Consider the following 22,300-nt stretch of genomic DNA (forward strand, 5'->3'; position numbering starts at 1 on the left):
GGCTCCCCGTCCGCATCTGTCCCCGCTGCTGCTTCTGCTTCCATCCCTCCCTCAGCCCCGGCTCTCCAACACCCGCGGCCCATGCCCTTGATATGAGTTTTGAAATTTTCATTGATCACAGAATTTCTTACGACAGAACGTGACAAATTTGTGATCAGCGTGAGAGAGTGAGAATTTGGCCAAATGCGTGATTCTCACATTCAATGCCTGAGAGTTGGCAGCCCTGCAAATCGTCACCTATTCTCTTTCTCTAGAGATGCTCTGGCCAGCTGAGTTACTCCAGCTTTTTGTGTCTATGTGCTGGGCCAGGCCAGCCTCGGACATCAGCAGAACCCAAGCTAGTCCTAAATCTTCTCACTGTACCTTAGCAAAACCTCACTTAGAGATACAAGTGCCTTAATCTGCAGAGACTGCATCTGTAGCCAAGAGAGCTCATTTCCAACTCTCTCCAATGGTTCAATGGTGTTTCTATTGTCACATGTACGGTGCTAACACAGTAAAATTATTTATTTTACAAACCGTCCAGTAGAGTATAACCCCGATCCCCGTCCAACAGGTCTCATTGTCTGTAACTGGTTTTCCCCTAGCCCACTGCAGACAATGGCCTGTTTCCTTTATCATCGTTACTTTTTTGCATATCCTTCATTCATTTGTTCCATATCTCTCCAAATTTTTTAACTGCATTTCTGCATTTTTTACTTTCGATATCCACCATCTGCAGGATTTGTTTTTAAATGATTTCCAATCATTGAGAGCTCTTGAGGTTGAAAACTTTTGAAATTGTCTGAGTCACTCCTGAGCCATTAGTTTCAATGTAAACTCATCACCCCAGCGTTGGTTTCAAAAGACAACTGGTTTCTGAAGTCAATATTTGCAAAAGTTTGCAGCCTGTACGAGTTCTCTTTGCAATCACATGACAATGAGGTATAATATTTGTGGCTCAACAATGCGGCAGGACCACCTTAAGTGTGCGTGTCTGTGTGTATATGTATGTATATGTATATAAATTTAGATATAAATTATAATGGATTCTCCACAGCCTGTGATTCTTTTCTCCCATGAAAACGACACATTGTGAATACATTTAGGGCAGCACAGTGGTGCAGCGGTAGAGTTGCTGCCTTACAGCGCCAGAGACCCGGGTTCGATCTTGACTACGGGCGCTGTCTGTACAGAGTTTGTACGCTCGCCCTGTGACCGCATGGGTTTTCTCTGGGCACTCCAGTTTCCCTCCCACACTCCAAAGACGTACAGGCTTGTAGGCCAATTGGCTTCAGTAAAATTATAAATTGGCTCTTGTGTGTGGGATAATGCTAGTGTATGGGGATCGCTGGTTGGCACGGACTTTATGGGCCAAAGGGCCTTTTTCAGCGTTATATCTCTAAAGTCTAAAGTATTGCACTGATTCTAAACAGACATTAGCGCACTCGACTGCAAGTGGCCTCAACCGAATGATCTGATGAGACCTGTAAGCTTTGCAAATGGGATGAGCTTGTGTCTTGAAGGTGTTCGGACGCTGAGAAGCGTTCAAGATGCAGCAGGTGTTTGGCCCAAGGGCAGTTTGGACAATCAGGAAGAACATTCGTATTTTCTGTCACACTCGGTGGCCATGATGATGGATGGGTTTATTCAATGATGTCTGTGGTTTTGCAGCACAGTCTGGCTGAAACTGAGAACTGAAGTGGTAGTTCCAGTTTACTGTTAATGAGAAAGTCTCTGTCCACGATAGATTTCTGGAGATCGCTTCTAGTTGCAGTGCAGCTTGCAGTTGGAGGTGAAAGTGGTTCCATTGATTGAAGGTTATTTGTAAGGTGCGAACCTGTTAGTGGGGGAGTGAGTTTTGAATAAGTGGGCTGATGATATGGGGAGAGGAGGGGAGGGGGAGATAAGAAAAACCTACCCAGGAACAAATGCTGCTTCACAGCAGATCCAGCGAGATTTACTCTTTGTGGATGCGAGTTGCAGTTGCCGAGACAGTTGTTCCTCACCCTTGCCACCTTCCTCATCCTCTCGCTCCTACTAGCCCAAAGCCTTTGGCACAACGGGAAGCCTCTGCTGCACGGCACCTTGGGTTCCAGGACTGTGTGGTTCCAAAGGATGAAATACACTTGCGGATGGATGTCCAGAAATGATTGAATTTTGCAAGCTCCCAGCATATGTGCAATTGATGATGAGGAAGCTTTTCAGTGTACCTCATAGACAATAGGTGCAGGAGTAGGCCATTCGGCCCTTCGAGCCAGCACCGCCATTCAATGTGATCATTGCTGATCATCCACAATCAGAACCCCGTTCCTGCCTTCTCACCATATCCCTTGGTTCTGCTTCCCCTGAGCTACCTCTGCACATGTGACAATAAACTAAACTGTAAAACTGTAATTGTCACAGGTTTGGTTTTCACCCTGGTGTTCCTGCTATCTCGGTAGTTTTATCTCTATTCTACCTCTAATAGCCAACTAATTCAGAGAGTGGTAGATAACAATGCAAGGTGCCCTTGGCTGGAAGATAATGCAGAGAGCCACCATTGTGAGTGTGGACATCAAACATCAAACATTGAACTATCTTACGGTGGCTTCACTGAGCCTCTGGACGTGCTGTGGCTGCCTTTGTGCCATTGCTCACCTGGTGTGTGTTAGGCTATGTGGAGTGGACAGCCACTTGAATAGGGGGGAATGCCTTAGTTCCTCAAAATCCTCAGGGGTGCCTTAATGTTGCTTTATTTGTCACATGTGCAACTGCACTGTGAAAATATATTTGCATATTTACACATTCCATGTTTTGGTGCCATTTCAAAAGTCCAAAGTAGACCCAGTTTGCTCACACACTCGGTCTACCGGAGCGGTTCCCGATCCTGGTAAACCCCAGGCTCCTACAGGGCCTTCCTCCGACACTTTTGACCCAATGTCCATCTCCTCGCCTGGCCGTCTTTGTGTCCCGGGGGCACCTCCTGCAGCTGACCTGGAAGGCACTGGAGACAATACTCTGGTTCACCCTCCTACCACCCCTTGCTCCTCACGTCCAATATCTCCAGCGACTCCCTCCCGGTACCTGCCTACTCCGGGGGACTGAAGGAGTCATAGAGCAGGCTAGGACTTTATTCCATGGAGTGCAGGAGAATGAGGGGTGATCTTATAGAGGTGTACAAAATCATGAGAGGAACAGATTGGGGAAACGCACAGAGTCTCTTGCTCAGAGTAGGGGAATCGAGAACCAAGGAATATAGGAATAAGGCTAGGTGGGGGGGAAATATTTAATAGGAAATGAGGGATAACATTTTCACACAAAGGAGTGTGGGTGTATGGAACGAGCTGCCAGAGGAGGTAGTTGAGGCAGTCACCCATTCCTTCACTCCAGAGATGCTGCTATCCCGATGAGTTACTCCAGCGTTTTGTGTCTATCACAGGGGCTATCGCAATGTTTAAGAAATATTAAGACAGGTACATGAACAAGATCGATTTAGAGGGATATGTGCCAAACACAGGCAGGTGGGACTAGTGCACGTTGGTCAGCGTGGACAAGTTGGGCCGAAGGGCCTGTTTCCACACTGTATGACTCTATGACTATGAATTAGAAAGGATGAGAACAGGCCCTTCAGCCCTTTGCATGATTACTGTAAATGGGTGCTTGGTGGCCGGGTTGGACTTGGTGGTCGGAAGGGCCTGTTTCTGTGCTGTCTGTGTGACTCCTTGACTCTTTTAACAGGCCTGCAGTTCCAGAGACGGCCTGAAGTAGCCAGGTGAGAGGCAATAATCACTGGTTGTTGTGAAGTGGAGTTCTGCGGGGAAAGCATTGCAGAGAAATGGCCTGGAGCCAAGCTTTGTGAACACAAATGCTCAGCTCACAGACGGGCAACATTATCGCAGGTGTCACGCGAGATTGTCTATCATTCCTCTCCTCGCAGTCTCAGCACAATAGGACAATGACGTCATATCCTGCACAGAGCAGACGGAGTATCAACAAATACTTCCTGTCAAGTGGGACTGAGGCACTTTGCTGGTAGAAATCACTGGCACAGGTTTAAGATGGACAAGTGGCTCATAGAAACATAGAAAATAGGTGGAAGAGAAGGCCATTCAACCCTTCGAGCCAGCACCGCCATTCAATATGATCATGGGTGATCATCCAAAATCAGTACCCCGTTCCTGCTTTCTCCCCATATCCCTTGATTCCGTTAGCCCTAAGAGTTCTATCCAACTCTGAGGAAGGGTTCCGACCCAAAACGTCACCTATTCCTTTACTCCTCAGATGCTGCCTGACCCGCTGTTACTCCAGCATTTTGTGTCGATAACCATAATCCATGGTTCTGCCCAGAATGACGGCAAACATCGCGGTAGTTACAGCCAGCTCATTTCTCATGCTCCATGATAGACACTACATGTAAGTGCATGAGTTACCACATATCACACCAGCCTCCTTAGGCAGGTGTTAACACAAAAATATTTATTTCAAAACCACCTGTCGCCTCCTTATCAAAACCTCATAAAAATGCTTTCCATCCAGGAACAGCACACTGATGTAGCTGCTGGAGCCATTGCCACCCAGCACCAGAAACCTGGATTAGATCCTGACCTGGGGCTCTGTCTGTGTGCGGAGTTTGCACGTTCTCCCTATGGCCGCGTGGATATACATTGGGTGCTCCGCTTTCCTCCCACATCCCAAAGACGTGCGGGTTGGTAGTTTAATTGCCCGTAATGTGTAGGAAGTGGATGCAAATGTGGGATAACATAGAACTAGCGTGAGCAGGTGATCAATGGTACGCATGGGCTCATAAGGTCATAAGCAACAGGAGTAGAATTAGGCCATTCGGCCCATCGAGTCTACTCCACCATTCAATCTATCTCTCCCTCCTAGCCCCGTTCTCCTGCCTTCTCCCCATAGTCTCTGGCACCTGTATTAATCAGGACTCAGTGGGCTGTATCGCTAAACTAAATCTATGAAGTAATTTTGTAATACAGGAAACATGTCAACATAATTCATAGTCCCCTCCATGATCCACTAGCGGCAGTCACAGTGATGATGGTCCCCTCCATGATCCACTAGCGGCAGTCACAGTGATTCATGGTCCCTTCCATGATCCACTAGCCACAGTCACAGTGGTACATGGTCCCCTCCATGATCCACTAGCCACAGTCACAGTGATGATGGTCCCCACACACATGATCCACTAGCGGCAGTCACAGTGATGATGGTCCCCACACACATGATCCACTAGCGGCAGTCACAGTGATACATGGTCCCCTCCATGATCCACTAGCGGCAGTCACAGTGATGATGGTCCCCTCCATGATCCACTAGCGGCAGTCACAGTGATTCATGGTCCCCTCCATGATCCACTAGCCACAGTCACAGTGGTACATGGTCCCCTCCATGATCCACTAGCCACAGTCACAGTGATGATGGTCCCCACACACATGATCCACTAGCCACAGTCACAGTGATGATGGTCCCCACACACATGATCCACTAGCCACAGTCACAGTGATGATGGTCCCCCACACACATGATCCACTAGCGGCAGTCACAGTGATGATGGTCCCCTCCATGATCCACTAGTGGCAGTCACAGTGATGATGGTCCCCACACACATGATCCACTAGCCACAGTCACAGTGATGATGGTCCCCACACACATGATCCAATATCCACAGTCACAGTGATGATGGTCCTCACACATGATCCACTAGTGGCAGTCACAGTGATGATGGTCCCCTCACACATGATCCACTAGCAAAAGTCACAGTGATGATGGTCCCCACACACATGATCCACTAGCCACAGTCACAGTGATGATGGTCCCCACACACATGATCCACTAGCCACAGTCACAGTGATGATGGTCCCCACACACATGATCCACTAGCCACAGTCACAGTGATTCATGGTCCCCTCCATGATCCACTAGCCACAGTCACAGTGATGATGGTCCCCTCCATGATCCACTAGCCACAGTCACAGTGATGATGGTCCCCTCCATGATCCACTAGCCACAGTCACAGTGATGATGGTCCCCTCCATGATCCACTAGCCACAGTCACAGTGATGATGGTCCCCACACACATGATCCACTAGCCACAGTCACAGTGATGATGGTCCCCACACACATGATCCACTAGCCACAGTCACAGTGATGATGGTCCTCACAGAAGTCACACTGTCCACTGTTGAAATGCTCAGTGCCATTTGGGTCACATTAGCCAGACCCAATGTACTGGTCACTGCTTGCATCACTTTAGCTTGAAGCATAGGGTTGGTACCAACACATGTGACGACACACACACACAGGCACAACATTAACTACCACAGTTCATGGTAACTAAGCGGAATTACCTCTCTGTTCCCCACCCCCATTCTTCCTTCCACGGCCCTTCCACTCCAAAGTCTCAGGCGGCCGCCTTTTCTTTCATCTGCGGCAAGTGGGTGTGGGAGAGAGAAGTACCCGTGGCCTTGGGAAGCATGGCCCAACCACACATCTCTGACTCCTCTCACCCCCTCCTCCCTCGCTCTCCTTTTCTCTTTTCCCATCCTGTCTTCGGGAACCTGCAGCCGCGACTGAAGCAGCAACATCCAGCTCATTGTGTCTCTTTTGATCAACCAGCCTTTGTCGATCCTTGGGTCAACATATAGACTGCAGCAATCCCTTGTCCCCCACTCTATACAATATCCAGGAACTGTTGTGCAAACCCAGCCTGGATATCTTTGGATAATAAGAGCGTCACGGTGGCTTAGCGGTAGAGTTGCTTCCTTACAGCGCTTGCAGCGCCAGAGACCCGAGTTAATTCCTGACTACGGGTGCTGTCTGTACGGAGTTTGTACATTCTCCCCGTGACTGCGTGGGTTTTCTCCGAGATCTTTTGTTTCCTCCCACACTCCAAAGACTTACGGGTATGTAGGTTAATTGACTTGGTGTATGTGTAAATTGCCCCTAGCGTGTGTAGGATAGCGTTAATGTTGGGGGTGATCGCTGGTCCGCGCGGACTCGGTGAGCCGTAGGGGTAAGGGGTGGGATAAGGTGCCGAAGGGATAAAGGATACTGCTGCATGTGGCTCCGCACTGCATGGTCCCTGGGGGTGAGTTCCCATTCAGCATGTGTAAAGTAGGGATACTCTGAATGAGCTACCACCAGTCATACAGTGTGGAAACAGGCCCTTCAGCCCAACTTGCCCACACCAACCAACATGCCCCATCTACACTTGTCACACCTGCCTATGTTTGGCCCTTATCCCTCTAAACCAGTCCTATCCAACGACCTGTCTAAATGTTTTTTAAACATTGTGATAGTACCTGCCTCAACTACCTCCTCTGGCAGCTTGTTCCATACACCCACCACCCTTTGTGTGAAAACTTTACCAATCAGGTTCCTATTCAATCTTTCCGCCCTCACATTAAACCTTCCAGTGATCCAGTGTTCTGTTGTGCCACTGCAAGTAGGAATTTCATTGTTCTATGTGGGGCATATGGCAATAAAACACTCTTGACTCTTGGTTCTTGATTCCCCGACTCTGGGCGAGTGCATCCTCCTGATCTTCTCCTCTCATGGTTTTGTCAGTGCCGGGGTGTGAGCATGGTCGGGCCGCACACACCGAGCCCCCCTCGGGCATTTGTTTCTCAACACTGACTTGCCGCACGTGGACGGACGGACGGACGCACACCGACAGAAAAACAGGCTGACTCTCGCAGACTCTGTGGCAAATCATGTCGACAGCCCAGGCAATGACTCACCACCTAAATATAGTGCAGAACATCAACACAGACATTACAGGCAGCCGGGAGCAGTCTCCACAGCGCTAATCTGTTACACGCACCATTTACAAAAGCACCATTGTGTAAGACTGCTCATCGTGGTCGGTGCTGATAAGAATTTGATGATAAGGCAGTGGAGATTGGAGTGATTCAAAGTGAGTGTTTGAGGTAAGACATCAGGATATTACCTCACGCTAAAAATGCATTGAGATCACCTCACCTCACCCCATCCGTGTCCTGATGCAGCTCTACTCACTGCTTGTTCCCCCCATACCTCTCCCTGCCTCACTGAGTGTTAGCTAGTGTGTGTGCTGCTGCATATTCACAAGTTCTTTATTATCATGTATACCCTGCACTGTGAAGTTCTTTTTTGCAAAGCTACACATGCACGAGTGGCCATATTTTGGTGCCATTAGCACAGTCTAAAATCTGGTTTACATGTTGGATGTTCACAAGTTTGTAAGTGATAGGAGCAGAATTAGGCTATTCCAGCCCATCAAGTCTACTCCACCACTATCTTTCCATCTTAACCCCATTCTCCTGACTTCTCCCCATAACTCCTGACACCAGTGTGAATCAAGAATCTATCTACCTCTGCCTTAAAATGATCCATTGATGTACCTGTACCTTATGACAGATTCACCACCTTCTGACTAAAGAAATACCTCCTCATCTCCTTCCTAAAGGAACATCCTTTAATTCTGAGGCTATGACCTCTAGTCCTAGACTCTCCCGCTAGTAGAAACATCCTCTCCACATCCACTCTATCCAGGCCTTTCACTATTCGGTACTGGAGTGCCCCGGATTTAGGTGAGCCCAGGTAAGCCTCGTCAGGCAGCATCAGGTAAGGCAGTGATTCACTTGGATTTTTTTCCAATCTAGTGTAGCTTGCATGTAAGCCTAGGAATTCCCAGCTCATTTCATGCTCCCAGCTCCCAGCATTTGGTGGAGGGGGAAGGGTCATGTTTTTTTCCACCAGTGGACAGTGGTCAGTGGCCTCTGTCTTTACTCTGTCCGAGATGCCAAGACACGGGTGGTACAGTGGCACAGTGGTAGGGTTGCTGCCTCACTGTGCCAAAGACCTGGGTTCGAACCTGACTATAGGGCTGAATGTAGGGAGTTTGTACCTTCTCCCTGTGACCGCAGGGGTTTTATCCCGCTGCTCTGGTGTCCTCCCATACTCCAAAGACTTTCAGGTTTGTAGGTTAATTAGTTAAGTGGCATAACATAGAACTAGTATAAGAGTGGTCGATAGTCGGCATGGACTTGGTGGGCCGAAGAGCCTGTTTCCACGCTGTATCTCTAAAATAAATAATCACAAAGCCAAAGTCAGGTGTGCTTTGAGTATTCAAGGGTCGCCTCTTGCTTCTGCTTGTGCCCTTGGAGGTATGTACTTGTACCTTATGACAATAAACTCAACTTGACTTGTTATAAGGAACAGGCAACTGGCAGGTTTTACAATATCCAGGAACTGTTGTGCAAACCCAGCCTGGATATCTTTGGATGATAAGAGAATCACGGTGGCTTAGCGGTAGAGTTGCTTCCTTACAGCGCTTGCAGCGCCAGAGACCCGAGTTAATTCCTGACTACGGATGCTGTCTGTACGGAGTTTGTACATTCTCCCCGTGACTGCGTGGGTTTTCTCCGAGATCTTTTGTTTCCTCCCACACTCCAAAGACTTACGGGTATGTAGGTTAATTGACTTGGTGTATGTGTAAATTGCCCCTAGCGTGTGCAGGATAGCGTTAATGTTGGGGGTGATCGCTGGTCCGCGCGGACTCGGTGAGCCGTAGGGCCTGTTTCCGCACTGTATCTCTAAACTAAACAGCTGCAATTAATAAGGAAGAAGGGGAATAACTTCCACACAGATGGATGAACAAGATTATATTGGATGATATTATAGTTGGACTGTTCACAAAACCCTCCCCCACTGGTGATTTATCACTGTATGCTGTGTGATCTGGATGGTTTGGAGAAATGTTCATGTATTTATTCTAGAGGCACAGAAGCTGCATGTGCTGGAATCTTGAGCAAAGCACAAAGGAACTAAGCAGGTCAGGTAGCATCTGTGGTGGAATAGGCCTCTCGACGTTTCAGGATGGGAGCCTTCTTCAGACTGTTATTTTGTTAAATCTTTTGTCCATTCCAGTTATACCAGAACCAGAATTGCCTGTGGTCAGTGTAACAGACACTCATCACGACACTCGGAGAGCCTGCAGAGCTGGCAATCACTTCCAAGCATCAACACTTACAGCTTATTTAGAGAGTCTCAAAGGTTTACCACAACTAAACCACCAACTTATGATCTTGGCCCACTAGAGGTTTCATTCTTCCATCAATCACTGGGTCCCTTGCATTCCTGGTTTGAAACATGTCCGACAACACTTTTACAGCACCAGAGACCTGGGTTCGAACCTGACTACGTGTGCTGTCTGTACGGAGTTTGTACCTTCTCCTTGTGACCGCGTGGGTTTTCTCCGGGTGCTCTGGTTTCCTCCAACATCCAAAGACGTGCAGGTTTGTAGGTTAATTGGCTTCTGTAAAATCTCCCTAGTGTGTAGGAAAGTGGCATAACTTACAACAACTTTTATCCATGAGCATCCCTCTAATTCTGGTCTCTTGGTCACTCCACTCACAAACGATTCTCTCCATCTCACTGCCTTTCCCTCCACCTTTTAAACAGTACGTTTGACTTTTTAGTTTTGTTAAGACATACAGCATGAAAGCAGGCCCCAACCCAAAGAGAACACAGCGACCAGTGATCACTCATGTACTACTTCCATCCTACATTCTAGAGACAATTTACAGAAGCCAATTAACCTACAAACCTGCATGTCTTTTGAATGTGTGGGGACCTAGAGTAAACCCACGCGGTCACAGGATGACGTACAAACTCCGTGAAGACAGCACCCATAGTCACGATTGAACACAGGTCTCTGGCACTGTAAGGCAGCAACTCTACTCTTGCCATGAGCCACCATCTTCACGCTTAGCATTGGAGTAACTCAGTGGGTCAGGCAGCATCCCAGGTGAACATGAATAGGTGATATTTCAGGTTGCGACCCTTCTTCAGATGCCATGGGCAGATGTGCGGCAGACGCAATTTAATGCATATTTAATTTTATAAATAGCCTTTATAAAACATCATACGTTCATAAGTCCCAGGAACAGAATTAGGCCATTTAGTCCATCAAGTCTACTCCACCATTCAATCATCTATCTTTTCCTCTCAACCCCATTCTCCTGCCTTCGCTCCATAAACCCAGACTCCCATACTAATCTGTCAATCGCTGCTTTAGAAATATCCATTGACTTAGTCTCCACAGACTTCTGTGGCAATGAACTTCACACATTCACCAGCCTCTGACTAAAAAATTCCTTCTCATCTCCTTTCTAAAGGTGCATCCTTTTATTCTGAGGCTGTGGCCTTTGGTCCTAGACTCTCCCACTAGTGGAAACATCCTCTCCACATTCACTCAATCCAGGCCTCTCCTTATTCGGTAAGTTTCATTGAGATTTTCCCCTCATCCTTCTAAACGTCAGCGTGTACAGGCCCAGTGCCGTCATTCAATGATTAACCCAATCATTCCTGGGATCATTCTCGTAAACCTCCTCTGGATCCTCTCCAATGACGGCACGTCCTTTCTCTGTTATGGGGCCCAAAACTGCTCATAAATCTCCAAATGCGGTCAGACCTGTGCCTTATAAAGCGTCAACATTACATCCCTGTTTTTAGATTTTCGTTTTCTCAAAATAAATGCCGCGCTGCCCCTCTGGAAGGCTAAATAAAGCTTTGGTTCGTTCTATACTGGAGCACTGTGATTAATTATAGGAAGGATGTTAAAGTAGATTTACAGGAATGGTTCTCGTGATAAAGGACAAGCTAAAAGGGTAGATTAGAAAGACTGGAACTAGTTTCTTTGGCAACGCCAAGGCTCTGGAGAAATTTGACTGATGGGTCTGGACATAGTAGAGAGTGGAGGATGCTCATTTTGATGGATGCGGTAAAGACTAGGTAAAAACTAAAGGGGATGAGAATAAGGCCAATAATTACTTTTTAATGCAAATCCTAGTTGGGATCTTGAACTCAATGCCCACAGATATCATGGAGGCAGTGCCCATGAACAAGGAAATGGATAAATATATGGTGGGAAAAAATTGGAGAAGATTCCAGAAAATAGGTTGGCATGTGAAATTGGTAGAGAGCTGGCATGGAAAGGGTTGGGCTGAATGGCCTTCTTCAATGCTGGAACTATCCCCGATTCTGCAAACTCCCTCCTGACATTTAATTCTTGCAAATGCAAGTCACTTTTGTTTCCTCAGTCAAGCTCTTCATTGGCTGACTTACAGAGGGCCAAGGGGCCGTGGGCCAGAAGTCTTTCCAAGGGGCCGCGGGGCGGAACAAAGAGTAGTCCAGTGGCGGGTGGGGGGGCGCCGAGAACAACGAGGGACTATCGGCCTCTAATGAGTATTTTGTAACTTTGTCGGTGCCAGATACGTGGCAACTCTTTGCGTACATTGTGTATTGTATGCAAAAACCAGTACAATTGAAACACAAAGTACTTGTGCTATAACACCAGGACAAGCACTCAACCAAGGAAACCAAGCCCCAAGTTTAATTTCTAGACAGTCTATATACACTTGTGCTAAGGACAATGACTAAATCCATATGCAATAACGAGCTATCTACATGTTAACAAGCACATAAAAACTGATTCTGTAGTATATCGTTTTCACCCAGAGAGTTGTGAATCTGTGGAATTCTCTGCCACAGTGGCAGTGGAGGCCAATTCACTGGATGTTTTCAAGAGAGAGTTAGATTTAGCTCTTAGGGATAACTGAATCAAGGGATATGGGGAGAAAGCAGGAATGGGGTACTGATTCTGGATGATCAGCCATGATCATATTGAATGGAGGTGCTGGTTCGAAGGGCTGAATGGCGTACTCCTGCACCTATTTTCTATGTTTCTGTGTTTCTACGTATCATTGAGGTTATCAAGTGGGAAGTTATATAAGTATATAATTGGGGTTCTCAAGTGGGAAGAATAGTACCTAGGTACATGGGACAATAAAGTATCATCGAATCATTATTAAATTGTTGATAGAGGCCATCATACTCTGCCATGAAGACAGCTGGAGTCAGCAAATTCCACAACCTGCAATGTAATCGTGACCTGTCATCATAATGTTGGCCACAAGATAAATATTGGTCAGGACACCAGGAACTTCTTCCCCTGTCTCCTTTAAAGCCGTGAGATCTTTTTGGTTTATTTAGGTTTATTATTATGTCATGTGTACAGAGCTACATTGAAAAGCTTTGTTTTGCATATTATCCAATCAGGTCAGATAATACTATTCATAAATACAACAGAAAGAGCAAAGGGTGCTTTATACAAAAGATATAGAGTGCAGGAACATCAATACTGTTAAAGGTCTAGCCATTACCCTTATATTTACCCCTTTACCCCTTATATTTGACCTCCCAATGTGCAGGGGAAAATGGGTCCACAGTATAACAACACATCCATGGGGCACAGACTCCAGTACTTAAAGGTTATGGGCTCATGTTTCTGAAAAGTTCTTTAAACCCACAATTAGAGGAAAGGATTTGCTCATACCGTAAGTTTTATTTTGACATTTGGAGTAAAAAATCAGAAAGAAACCACAAACCATAGGTTTCATCATTCCTGTAATAGGTAATAAAGGTCAGAAAATAGAGAAAATAATCCCTTGGGACCGACCCTCTGTTTACATGCAGAGCGCAGATACAACTACAGCATTAATGAAGCGTTTATCTTTGCACGCAAGCTATTGCTGACTGGCACACTGCCCAGTGTCCTGGCATGATACTCTGTCTATTTATACGATCTGCTAACTGGTGGAGCAGACTTTATGGATGCTCCCTGCCATTGCTGAAACACAGGGAGGTGCCCGCCTCTCCCGCCCAGCACACTTGCTCTTCTGGAGGACAAGCTGCAGGGTTCAATTACATGGCCATGGGATGGGACGCGGATGGAAATGTCGGAGCCTGGTTGCGATGCTAGTTGAAGGTGGTTGCCGGAGGTTGCAGGTAGTGGAAGGTAAGACCTGCAACCTCCGGCAACCACCTCCAACTAGCATCGCAACCGGCTTCGACTAAAAAATTACCGATTTTTAAAACGGCAACCTATTTTTAGTCGCGGCCGGTTTTGAATTTTTTGAAATAATCGCCGGAACATAGAAGAAGCGAAAACCACTTTCGACCATTAGGGAGACTGACAAAAACCTCCGGGAACCGCACGGAAACCTTGGGTGGGGCGCAAAGTCTCCAGAGGTTTCCGTTCAGGTTTCCGAAGTGAGACAGGGGCATAACTCTCTATTAATTCTCACAGAGAGTGGTGAGTCTGTGGAATTCTCTGCCTCAGAGGGCGGTGGAGGCCGGTTCTCTGGTGCTTTCAAGCGAGAGCTGGATAGGGCTCTTACAAATGGCGGAGTTAGGGGATACGGGGAGAAGGCAGGAACGGGGTGCTGATTGGGGATGATCAGCCATGATCACATTGAATGGCGGTGCTGGCTCGAAGGGCCGAATGGCCTACTCCTGCAACTATTGCCTATTGTCTATTGCCTGTAATTCTGACCAATTAACGCTGTGTAGCTGCCTGAAGAGAGCATTAAAACCTTCCATTTTAGTTTAGTTTAGTTTAGAGATACAGTGCGGAAACAGGCCCTTCGGCCCACCGAGTCCGCACTGACCAGCGATCCCCGCACATTAACACCATCCTACACACACGGGACAATTTACACCTATTAACCTACAAACCCATACGTCTTTGGAGTGTGGGAGGAAACCGAAGATCTCAGAGAAAACCCATGTGCTCACAGGGAGAACGTACAAACTCCGTACAGACAGCATCCGTAGTCGGGATCGAACCCGGTTCTCCAGCCACTGCAAGCGCTGTAAGGCAACAATTCTCCTGCTGCGCCACCGTGCTGCCCTAATCAATTGAATGGTCCTCTAAAGCAGTAACGTGGATTAAATGGCACAGAAACCTGCACTTTGCCCCTACCCTCCCAACTGGTCAACATGAGTCTCCCCCTATTCTACTTTGACAGATCAGGAGTCCATTTATTTATTTCCCCTCAGGTACATTAAGTTTTCACTTTAATGCAGGGTAACTATCACTTTGACTAATTCCACAGTCCAAATACTCTACGAGTAGAGGTGTTTCGCCAGAAACTGTTGGATTTTTTTGTGACTGTCATACCTTTGTTGATTGAATTGAGTTGAAACATACAGCATGGAAACAGAATCTCTGGCCCATCGTGTCCAAAGAATCATAGTCATGAAATCATACAACGTGGAAACAAGCCCTTCCGCCCAACTTGCCCACACCGATTAACATGTCCCATCTGCACTAGTCCCACTAGCCTGCATTTGGCCCTCTAAACCTATACCCACCTACCTGTCTAATTGTTTCTTAAAGATCTCAATAGTCCCTGCCGCAACTACCTCCCCTGGCAGCTCGTTCCATGCATCCACCACCCTTTGTGTGGAAAAGGTTACCCTTTAGATTCCAATTAAATCTTTTCCCCTTCACCTCCACTCTGACCATCGATCACCATAGTTCGATGTTATCCCACTTTCGCACCCACACCGGGTCAACTTACAGTGCCCGATTAATCTACAAACCCGCATGCCATTGGGATGTGGGAAGAAACCGTAGTACCCAGAGAAAACCCACGGAATCGCAGGGGAGAATGTGCAAACTCAACACCGACATCACCCAAGGTCAGGATGTCTCTGGCGCTGTGAGGTAGCAGCTCTACCAGCTGCGCCCCTGTGCTGCCTTGTTTCCCATTACCGACATATAAATATTTTCTCTACCCCAGCTCTATTAAGACCATTCACCATCTTAAAGAGTGAATCAGTTGTTCCTTATTCTAGAGAAAAATAAAGTCATTTTGGTCTTTCCTGATAGCTCTGAGCTCTCACTTCTGACATATTATACTTTTTGAATTTTTATTACAATACAGGGATCGTAACCACACACAGTACTCTCAGTGTGGTCCTAGCAAGGTTCAAAACATTTAACATAACGTTTCTGTTTTCATGAAAAATGAGCCCAGTGTTGTGCTGTTATTTCTCCTGGCCCTGTAAACTTGCATGACTAATTTTAATGGTTTGTAAATGCACATTTCTCGAAGTGGGTGGAAAAGCAAAGGGTTCATTTTCCAAGCAGCAAGGGGTTCCATATTCCACTGTTCAAAATTTGCTTCCTCCCACTTAATGCTTACTGAAATTCACTTGCCATCCAGTCTGCAAATTTATTAACGTGGTTTTGCATTTTACCATTGTTTTAGTCAGTATAACTTTCTTTGTGCAACCTCACCAGCTTTGAGATTGCACTAAATGTAAATGTTAATGCATGCAATGCCCCAGCACCAACGCCTGTGGAACAACCCAGCCCACCTTTGGTCATTGAGAACCCCTTCCCATACAAGCACTGAATGGTCCCCTTGTCCGAAGCTGCCATCCATATGCTGAGAGGAAGTGGTGCAGTTGGAAAGGACAATTGCCCGTGACATTGCTCGGAGTAGATGGTGAGAATGCATCAGCTCCGGTTGACAAATTCTGGGATGTCAGGGACGAGAGAGAAGGAAAGAAAACAAAGAAAAAGGGAAAGGAAAAAGAGGGAATATAAAAGACGGAAGGAACGAAGTAAGGAAAGATAGATGAAAGAGGAAAGGGAAGAAAAAAAGAAAGGAAATCGGCACGGTGGCACAGCGGTAGAGTTGTGGCCTTACAGCACTTGCAGCACCGGAGACCCGGGTTCAATCCCGACTACGGGTGCTGTCTGTACGGAGTTTGTATGTTTTCCCTGCGGCCGCTGGGGTTTTCTCCAAGATCTCCGGTTTCCTCCCACACTCCAAAGACGTGCAGGTTTGTAAGTTAATTGACTTGGTATAAGTGCAAATTGTCCCAAGTGTGTGTAGGGTAGTGTTAGTGTATGGGGATCACTGGTCGGCGCAGACTTGATGGGCCGAAGGGCCCGTTTCCGCCCTGTATCCCTAAACTAAACTGAAAGAAAAGAAAGTGATAAAAAAGGAATGGAAGAAGGAAAGAGAGAAAGAAAGAAGTAACTTTCTGAGGGCTGCAGAAACAAAGAACTGCAGGTACTAGTTTACACAAAAGAACACAAAGTGCTGGAATAACAGCATCTCTGGAGAACATGAATAGGTAATGTTTCAGGTCGAGAACCTTGTTCAGACTTTGTGCGAGCTGATGTTTGTCTATTTTCATCAGTAAACCCTCGCCTTCAGTAGTTCTAGTTCACTGATTGTTTATTGATTTTAATCCAGATCCCTGGTACTGAGTAGCTTTCTATCTACTGGGTCTGCAGCTATTTATCTGATGATTTCACGGACTGTCTTTTACACTGTCTCTCAATGGCCTCTTATCAGTGCCCACTGTTACTTGCTGCACCTCTGCTGATATCATAGTGGCTTTCTCACAGTTACTTTGTACCACTAATGCCAGAGCTCTGCGGAAGTGGCGGTGAGCTTGAATCTCCCTCACACTGCCATACTCTGCCCCTCCACCCTGTGTCACTGAGTGCATCTTCTCTGGTGTTAATCCAGCATCCTCACACTGTCTCTCAGTAACACCTCTCACCCCAGCACTCTCTGTTATATGCACCGTCTCCGCTGATGTTGATCCAGATTCGTGGTGAAAAGCCCCTGTCCCACTTAGGAGACCTAAACAGCAACCTCTGGTGGCCTTGCCCACCACCCAAGGTTTCCATGAGGTCACCGGAGGTTTTGGTCACTCTCCCTAATGGTCGAAAGTGGTTTCCGCTTTGTCGAGGCTTCATCTAGGTTGCTGCTATTTTTTCATCATGATTAAAACCGGCCTCGACTAAAAATAGGTTGCTGTTTTAAAAATCGATAATTTTTTTGTCGCAGGTCTAGTCGAAGCTGGTTTTCTTCATAGTCGAGAAAGGTTTTCAACATATGCATGGGAGGTGATAGGAGGTTGCAGGTCACCTCGACCTTGATTTTTTTTTGGCTGGCGGGCAAGGTCACCAGAGGCTGGTGTTTAGGTCTCCTAAGTGGGACAGGGGCTTAAATGTGTTTAGTCACATGGTGCTTTGTTGTTGCCTGCCCTACAGGAGACTTATTGGCCTCAATAAGATAGACACAAAATATTGGAGTAACTCAGCATCTCTGGAGAAAAAGGATGGGTGATGTTTCTGGTTGGGACCCTTCTTCAGTAGGGTGTAGGGTGAAGGGTGAAGGGTTTACGAGTGTAGCTGGGACATGTTGGCCGGTGTGGGCAAGTTGGGCCAAAGGGCCTGTTTCCACACTGTATCACTCTATAACTCTAAGGAGTCTGAAGAAGGGTCGCGGCCTGAAACGTCACCCATCCTTTTTCTCCACTGAGTAACTCCAGCACTTTGTGTCTATCTTTGGTGTAAACCAGCATCCGGAGTTCTTTGTTTCTACTTGTTGGTCCCATTACTTTGGCACCGATGGAAGATGAGAACAGCACAAGACCACGTTGAAATTTCCATTGCAACAAAAGGACTCAATGATGTGCATTCCACAGGGCATTCAACATTAGCCACGGACCCATGTGATATGAATGTCTGCAACAGTTACTGAGCCACGACAGCTACACTTGGTCAAACATGGATAGGTAGTGTCCTGAGTCATTAACCCCATACTGCCCCACACCTATCCTTTAGTTTGCAACTTACCCTTTCAACATGGGAGCTGTGGAACTGATCCCCGATCTGTCGTAGTTTCTGCCCAATCCGAATCTCCACTCTCTCCTCCGGTAGCAAATCCATGGGTAAGTGATCGGTTTGATTGCAGCGAGATACTGTGTTGGCCCGCGGCACCTCATAGACCTCTGCAAAATGGAGCCGATTCCCTGCAGTGCCTGGGACAGAAGTAAAGCAATCGTCAGCCAACATTGTGATAGTTCCTCCTCTCACCCCCCACTTCATCCACCTCCCGCCTTTATGAGTGGCACGGGGAAAGTGGACTTAATGCTCCTCCAGTGGGTCCATTTGAAAGACGGGCCAGCTGCAAAACTGTAATCACCAGGGGGTAGAACTGGAGACCTGTTCATCACCAAGGCTCAGCAGCAAGGGCGAGCTTGCAACTGCTTCATCATGTACCAGTGTATTAGAAATTACCACAGGCCAGTTCAAGTTAAGAGTTGGCCCTTCCATTAAAATAAAGCAAACTCCTTACGTCACTCTGTCTTCACCATCATCACCACACAGGCACACGATTACATGGACGCACACACACACATGCACATACACACACATGCACATACACACGCATACACATACATGCACACGCACACACATACATGCACACGCACACATGCATGTACATGCACACACCCATGCACACACATGCGCCTACACGCACTAGGGACAATTTACAACTTTACCATAGTCAATTAACCCACAACCCTGTATGTCTTTGGATTGTGGGTGGAAACCGGAGCACCCGGAGCAACCCCACGCAGGTCACGGGGAGAACATATAAACTACGTACAGACGGCGCCCGTGGTCAGGATCGAACCCGGGTCTCTGACGCTGTAAAGCAGCAACTCTACCACTGCGCCACTGTGCCAAGTCATGGCTAAAGCGGACAGGATCCAGTTTTGGGCGGAAATTCGTGATTTTATTTTTGCAAAATTTACTTCCTTATTGAGCCTGCTTTACATGTAAAACGAGTTTGCCCAGATGGTCAGGCACGAGGATGAGATGTGAGCTCATGGTGCACAGCCAGGTTGCAGTAGTGGCTTCCTTCAGTAGCTACTTAGTCTGTTTCCTTGGGTTTTCCCAGCTGGTTAAGAAATATCCTTATCATGATCCTTGCTTCTCACTCTTTAAGAACATCACGTTAAACAATAAACTCGTCTTGCCAAGACTACAAATATAAGAACATAAGAAAACAAAAGAGGAGTATACGATTCCATCCCTTGAACCTGATCCACCATTCAATGAGATCATGTTTGATCTTCCACCTCAGCACCACTTTCCTGCACTAACCCCATATCCCTTAATTTCCTCACTTCGTTCCAATATTCTAAATAGTAAAATATATAATCAATACAAGTGTATGATTAAAAGATTTATAATAGAAACATAGAAAATAGGTACAGGAGTAGGCCATTCAGCCCTTCGAGCTAGCACCGCCATTCAATATGATCATGGCTGATCAGCCAGAACCTGTACCCCGTTCCTGCCTTATCCCCATATCCTTTAATACCATTAGCCCCAAGAACTATATCCAAAGGACCTGTCCCACGAGCATGCGACGTGCATGCGGCAAGAGCGACCAAACCGGAAGCGGCGCCGCGCGGAGGTCGAGTGAGTGACATGAATTTTGAGCGAAGTCCGCGGGAAGTTCGCACGTGATATACGGCGTCAAGACGCTGTGTATGCCTGTCGAGGCGGTCCGTACAGCGTCGAGGCGTCCGCACAACTCCATACGGCTCCGGAGATCGAAGTGGGACCGGCCCCGCGAGGCCGTACATTAGGTCGCGCTTGCCGCATGGAGTCGCATGCTCGTGGGACAGGCCCTTAACTCTCTCTTGAATACATCCAGTGAATTGGCCTCCACTGCCTACTGTGGCAGAGAATTCCACAGATTCACAACTCTCTGGGTAAATAAAGGTTTTCCTCACCTCAGTCCTAAATGGCCTACACTTTATTCTTAAGCTGTGACCCCTGATTCTTGACTCCCGCAACATCGGGAACATTTTTCCTGCATCTAGCCTGTCCAATCCTTTAATATGGTGATAATTATAATTGTATACATATTGTCTTATATACAACATATGGAGGCCATTCATCCCCTTTATATTGTGCCACCATTAAATTAAACCAATTTTAATTAAATTAAGTTAAACTAGGTACTCTTTCAGTGCTTATGGGTATGAAGGATACTATGTTTATGATACTATATTGAACAACAACGATTTTTGGTTATCTCCGTGATCTTCGAGAAAGGAGTGATTTTGAATTCAGTATTGGTGGAATTTGAACCAACCCATCAACTTACTTCACCGGAGTAGCCATTGCAGCCAATGTGTAGCTACTGACAAAATGCGGACAACCAGCAATATGAAAGGGTGATCTTTACAATATTATCAAATATTTCCCATGGAACTATATAGAACAGCACATCACAGGAACAGGCCCTTCAGCCAACAATGGCTGTGCTGAACATAATGTCTAAATAAACAAATTTAATCTGCCTACACATTATCCATATTCCTCCATTCCCTGCATAAGCCTCTCAAATGCTACTCTTGTATCTGCCTCTACCACCACCCTAGTCACCCACCACCTTCTGTATAAACAACTTTCCCCGCACATCTCTTTTAAACTTTGCCCCTCTCATTTTAAAGCTGTGCCCTCTAGTCTTTGATATTTCCACCCTGGGAGAAAGGTTCAGATGAAGTAGATGTTTATTGCTACATTCTACATGCAAGTACCGGTAAGCAACACAGAGACAACGACACTTGGGAGGCATTGCCCCATAAACACACAGCTGGCAGAGTGGGAAAGAAGAGAAATGGCAGAAAACTTTCAGGGATGTTTCAAACCAAAGCGCATAAGCAGCCTCAGCCACGAACATCTTACTGAAGCTCCCACTGCAGTAAATATTCCCTGCGTGCATTTGGCAGCGTGGCTATTGAGCAGAATGTAATCTGACAAAACATCAGATCATATTTCATAGCTGTGAAAGTTATACTTGCTGGACCTATTTCAATAGTACATCAAGGAGATAAAGGAGAAACTGAAAGCCTGTTATGGGATCTGCAATGTTGCTGACGGGACGACAGATGTTCTCAACATCTGGCTGCTCGATGTAAACTGGAGTGTGAACTTAAGTTGAGGGTGCGTTGGATCAACTGTCTCTTTGCAAGCTGTGAATGTTAAGACCATAGGGTAGGCAATAGAGACAAAGCACCAGATTCCCTTTCCTGTTGTACGGGATAATGTACCAACTATTAAGAAGATAGATACAAAATGCCGGAGTGACTCAGTGGGACAGGCAGCATCTCTGGAGAGAAGGAATGGTGACATTTCGGGTCAAGACCCTTTTTCAGATTTATTATGAGAGTTTGGGAGAGGTTTATAAAAGCCTAGCTTCTGAATGGAGTGCAGTTTATACTTGCAGCTTCCTTGTTAAACCCAGTTGGCGATTCGTGCCAAGAAAGTAACATCAAGTTAAAATGAAATGCGATGTGGAGTGAGAGAAATGCCAATGAACGTGTTAACACAATGAACCTTCTCCCCGTGACTGCAAGGGTTTTCTCCGGGTGCTCCGGTTTCCTCCCAAACTCCAAAGACGTGCAGGACTGTAGGTTAATTAGCTTCAGTGCAAATTGTAAATTGTCCCTAGTGTGTAGTGATCGCTGGTCGGCACGGACTCGGTGCGCCAAATGGCCTGTTTCCACGCGGTATCTTCAAAGCCCAAAGTCTTGTCATTCAACAAATATTCCACCTTGCAACTTTTACTATCTATGTGCATGACCTCACAGCTAGAAT

At 46.6% G+C, this 22,300-nt stretch overlaps 1 protein-coding gene across 1 annotated transcript in view; it reads right to left on the bottom strand.

Moving 5' to 3' along the window:
* The window catches only part of bmf2 (BCL2 modifying factor 2), a 42,392-nt gene that overhangs the window by 12,545 nt on the left and 7,547 nt on the right, over positions 1-22,300 (bottom strand). Inside the window, exon 2 of the mRNA XM_055640850.1 lies at positions 18,473-18,657. Coding sequence (XP_055496825.1) covers positions 18,473-18,657 — 185 coding nt within the window. The remainder of the gene's footprint in view (positions 1-18,472; positions 18,658-22,300) is intronic.

Source organism: Leucoraja erinacea, chromosome 9 (genome assembly GCF_028641065.1).
Source record: "Leucoraja erinacea ecotype New England chromosome 9, Leri_hhj_1, whole genome shotgun sequence".
NCBI lineage: Eukaryota > Metazoa > Chordata > Chondrichthyes > Rajiformes > Rajidae > Leucoraja > Leucoraja erinaceus.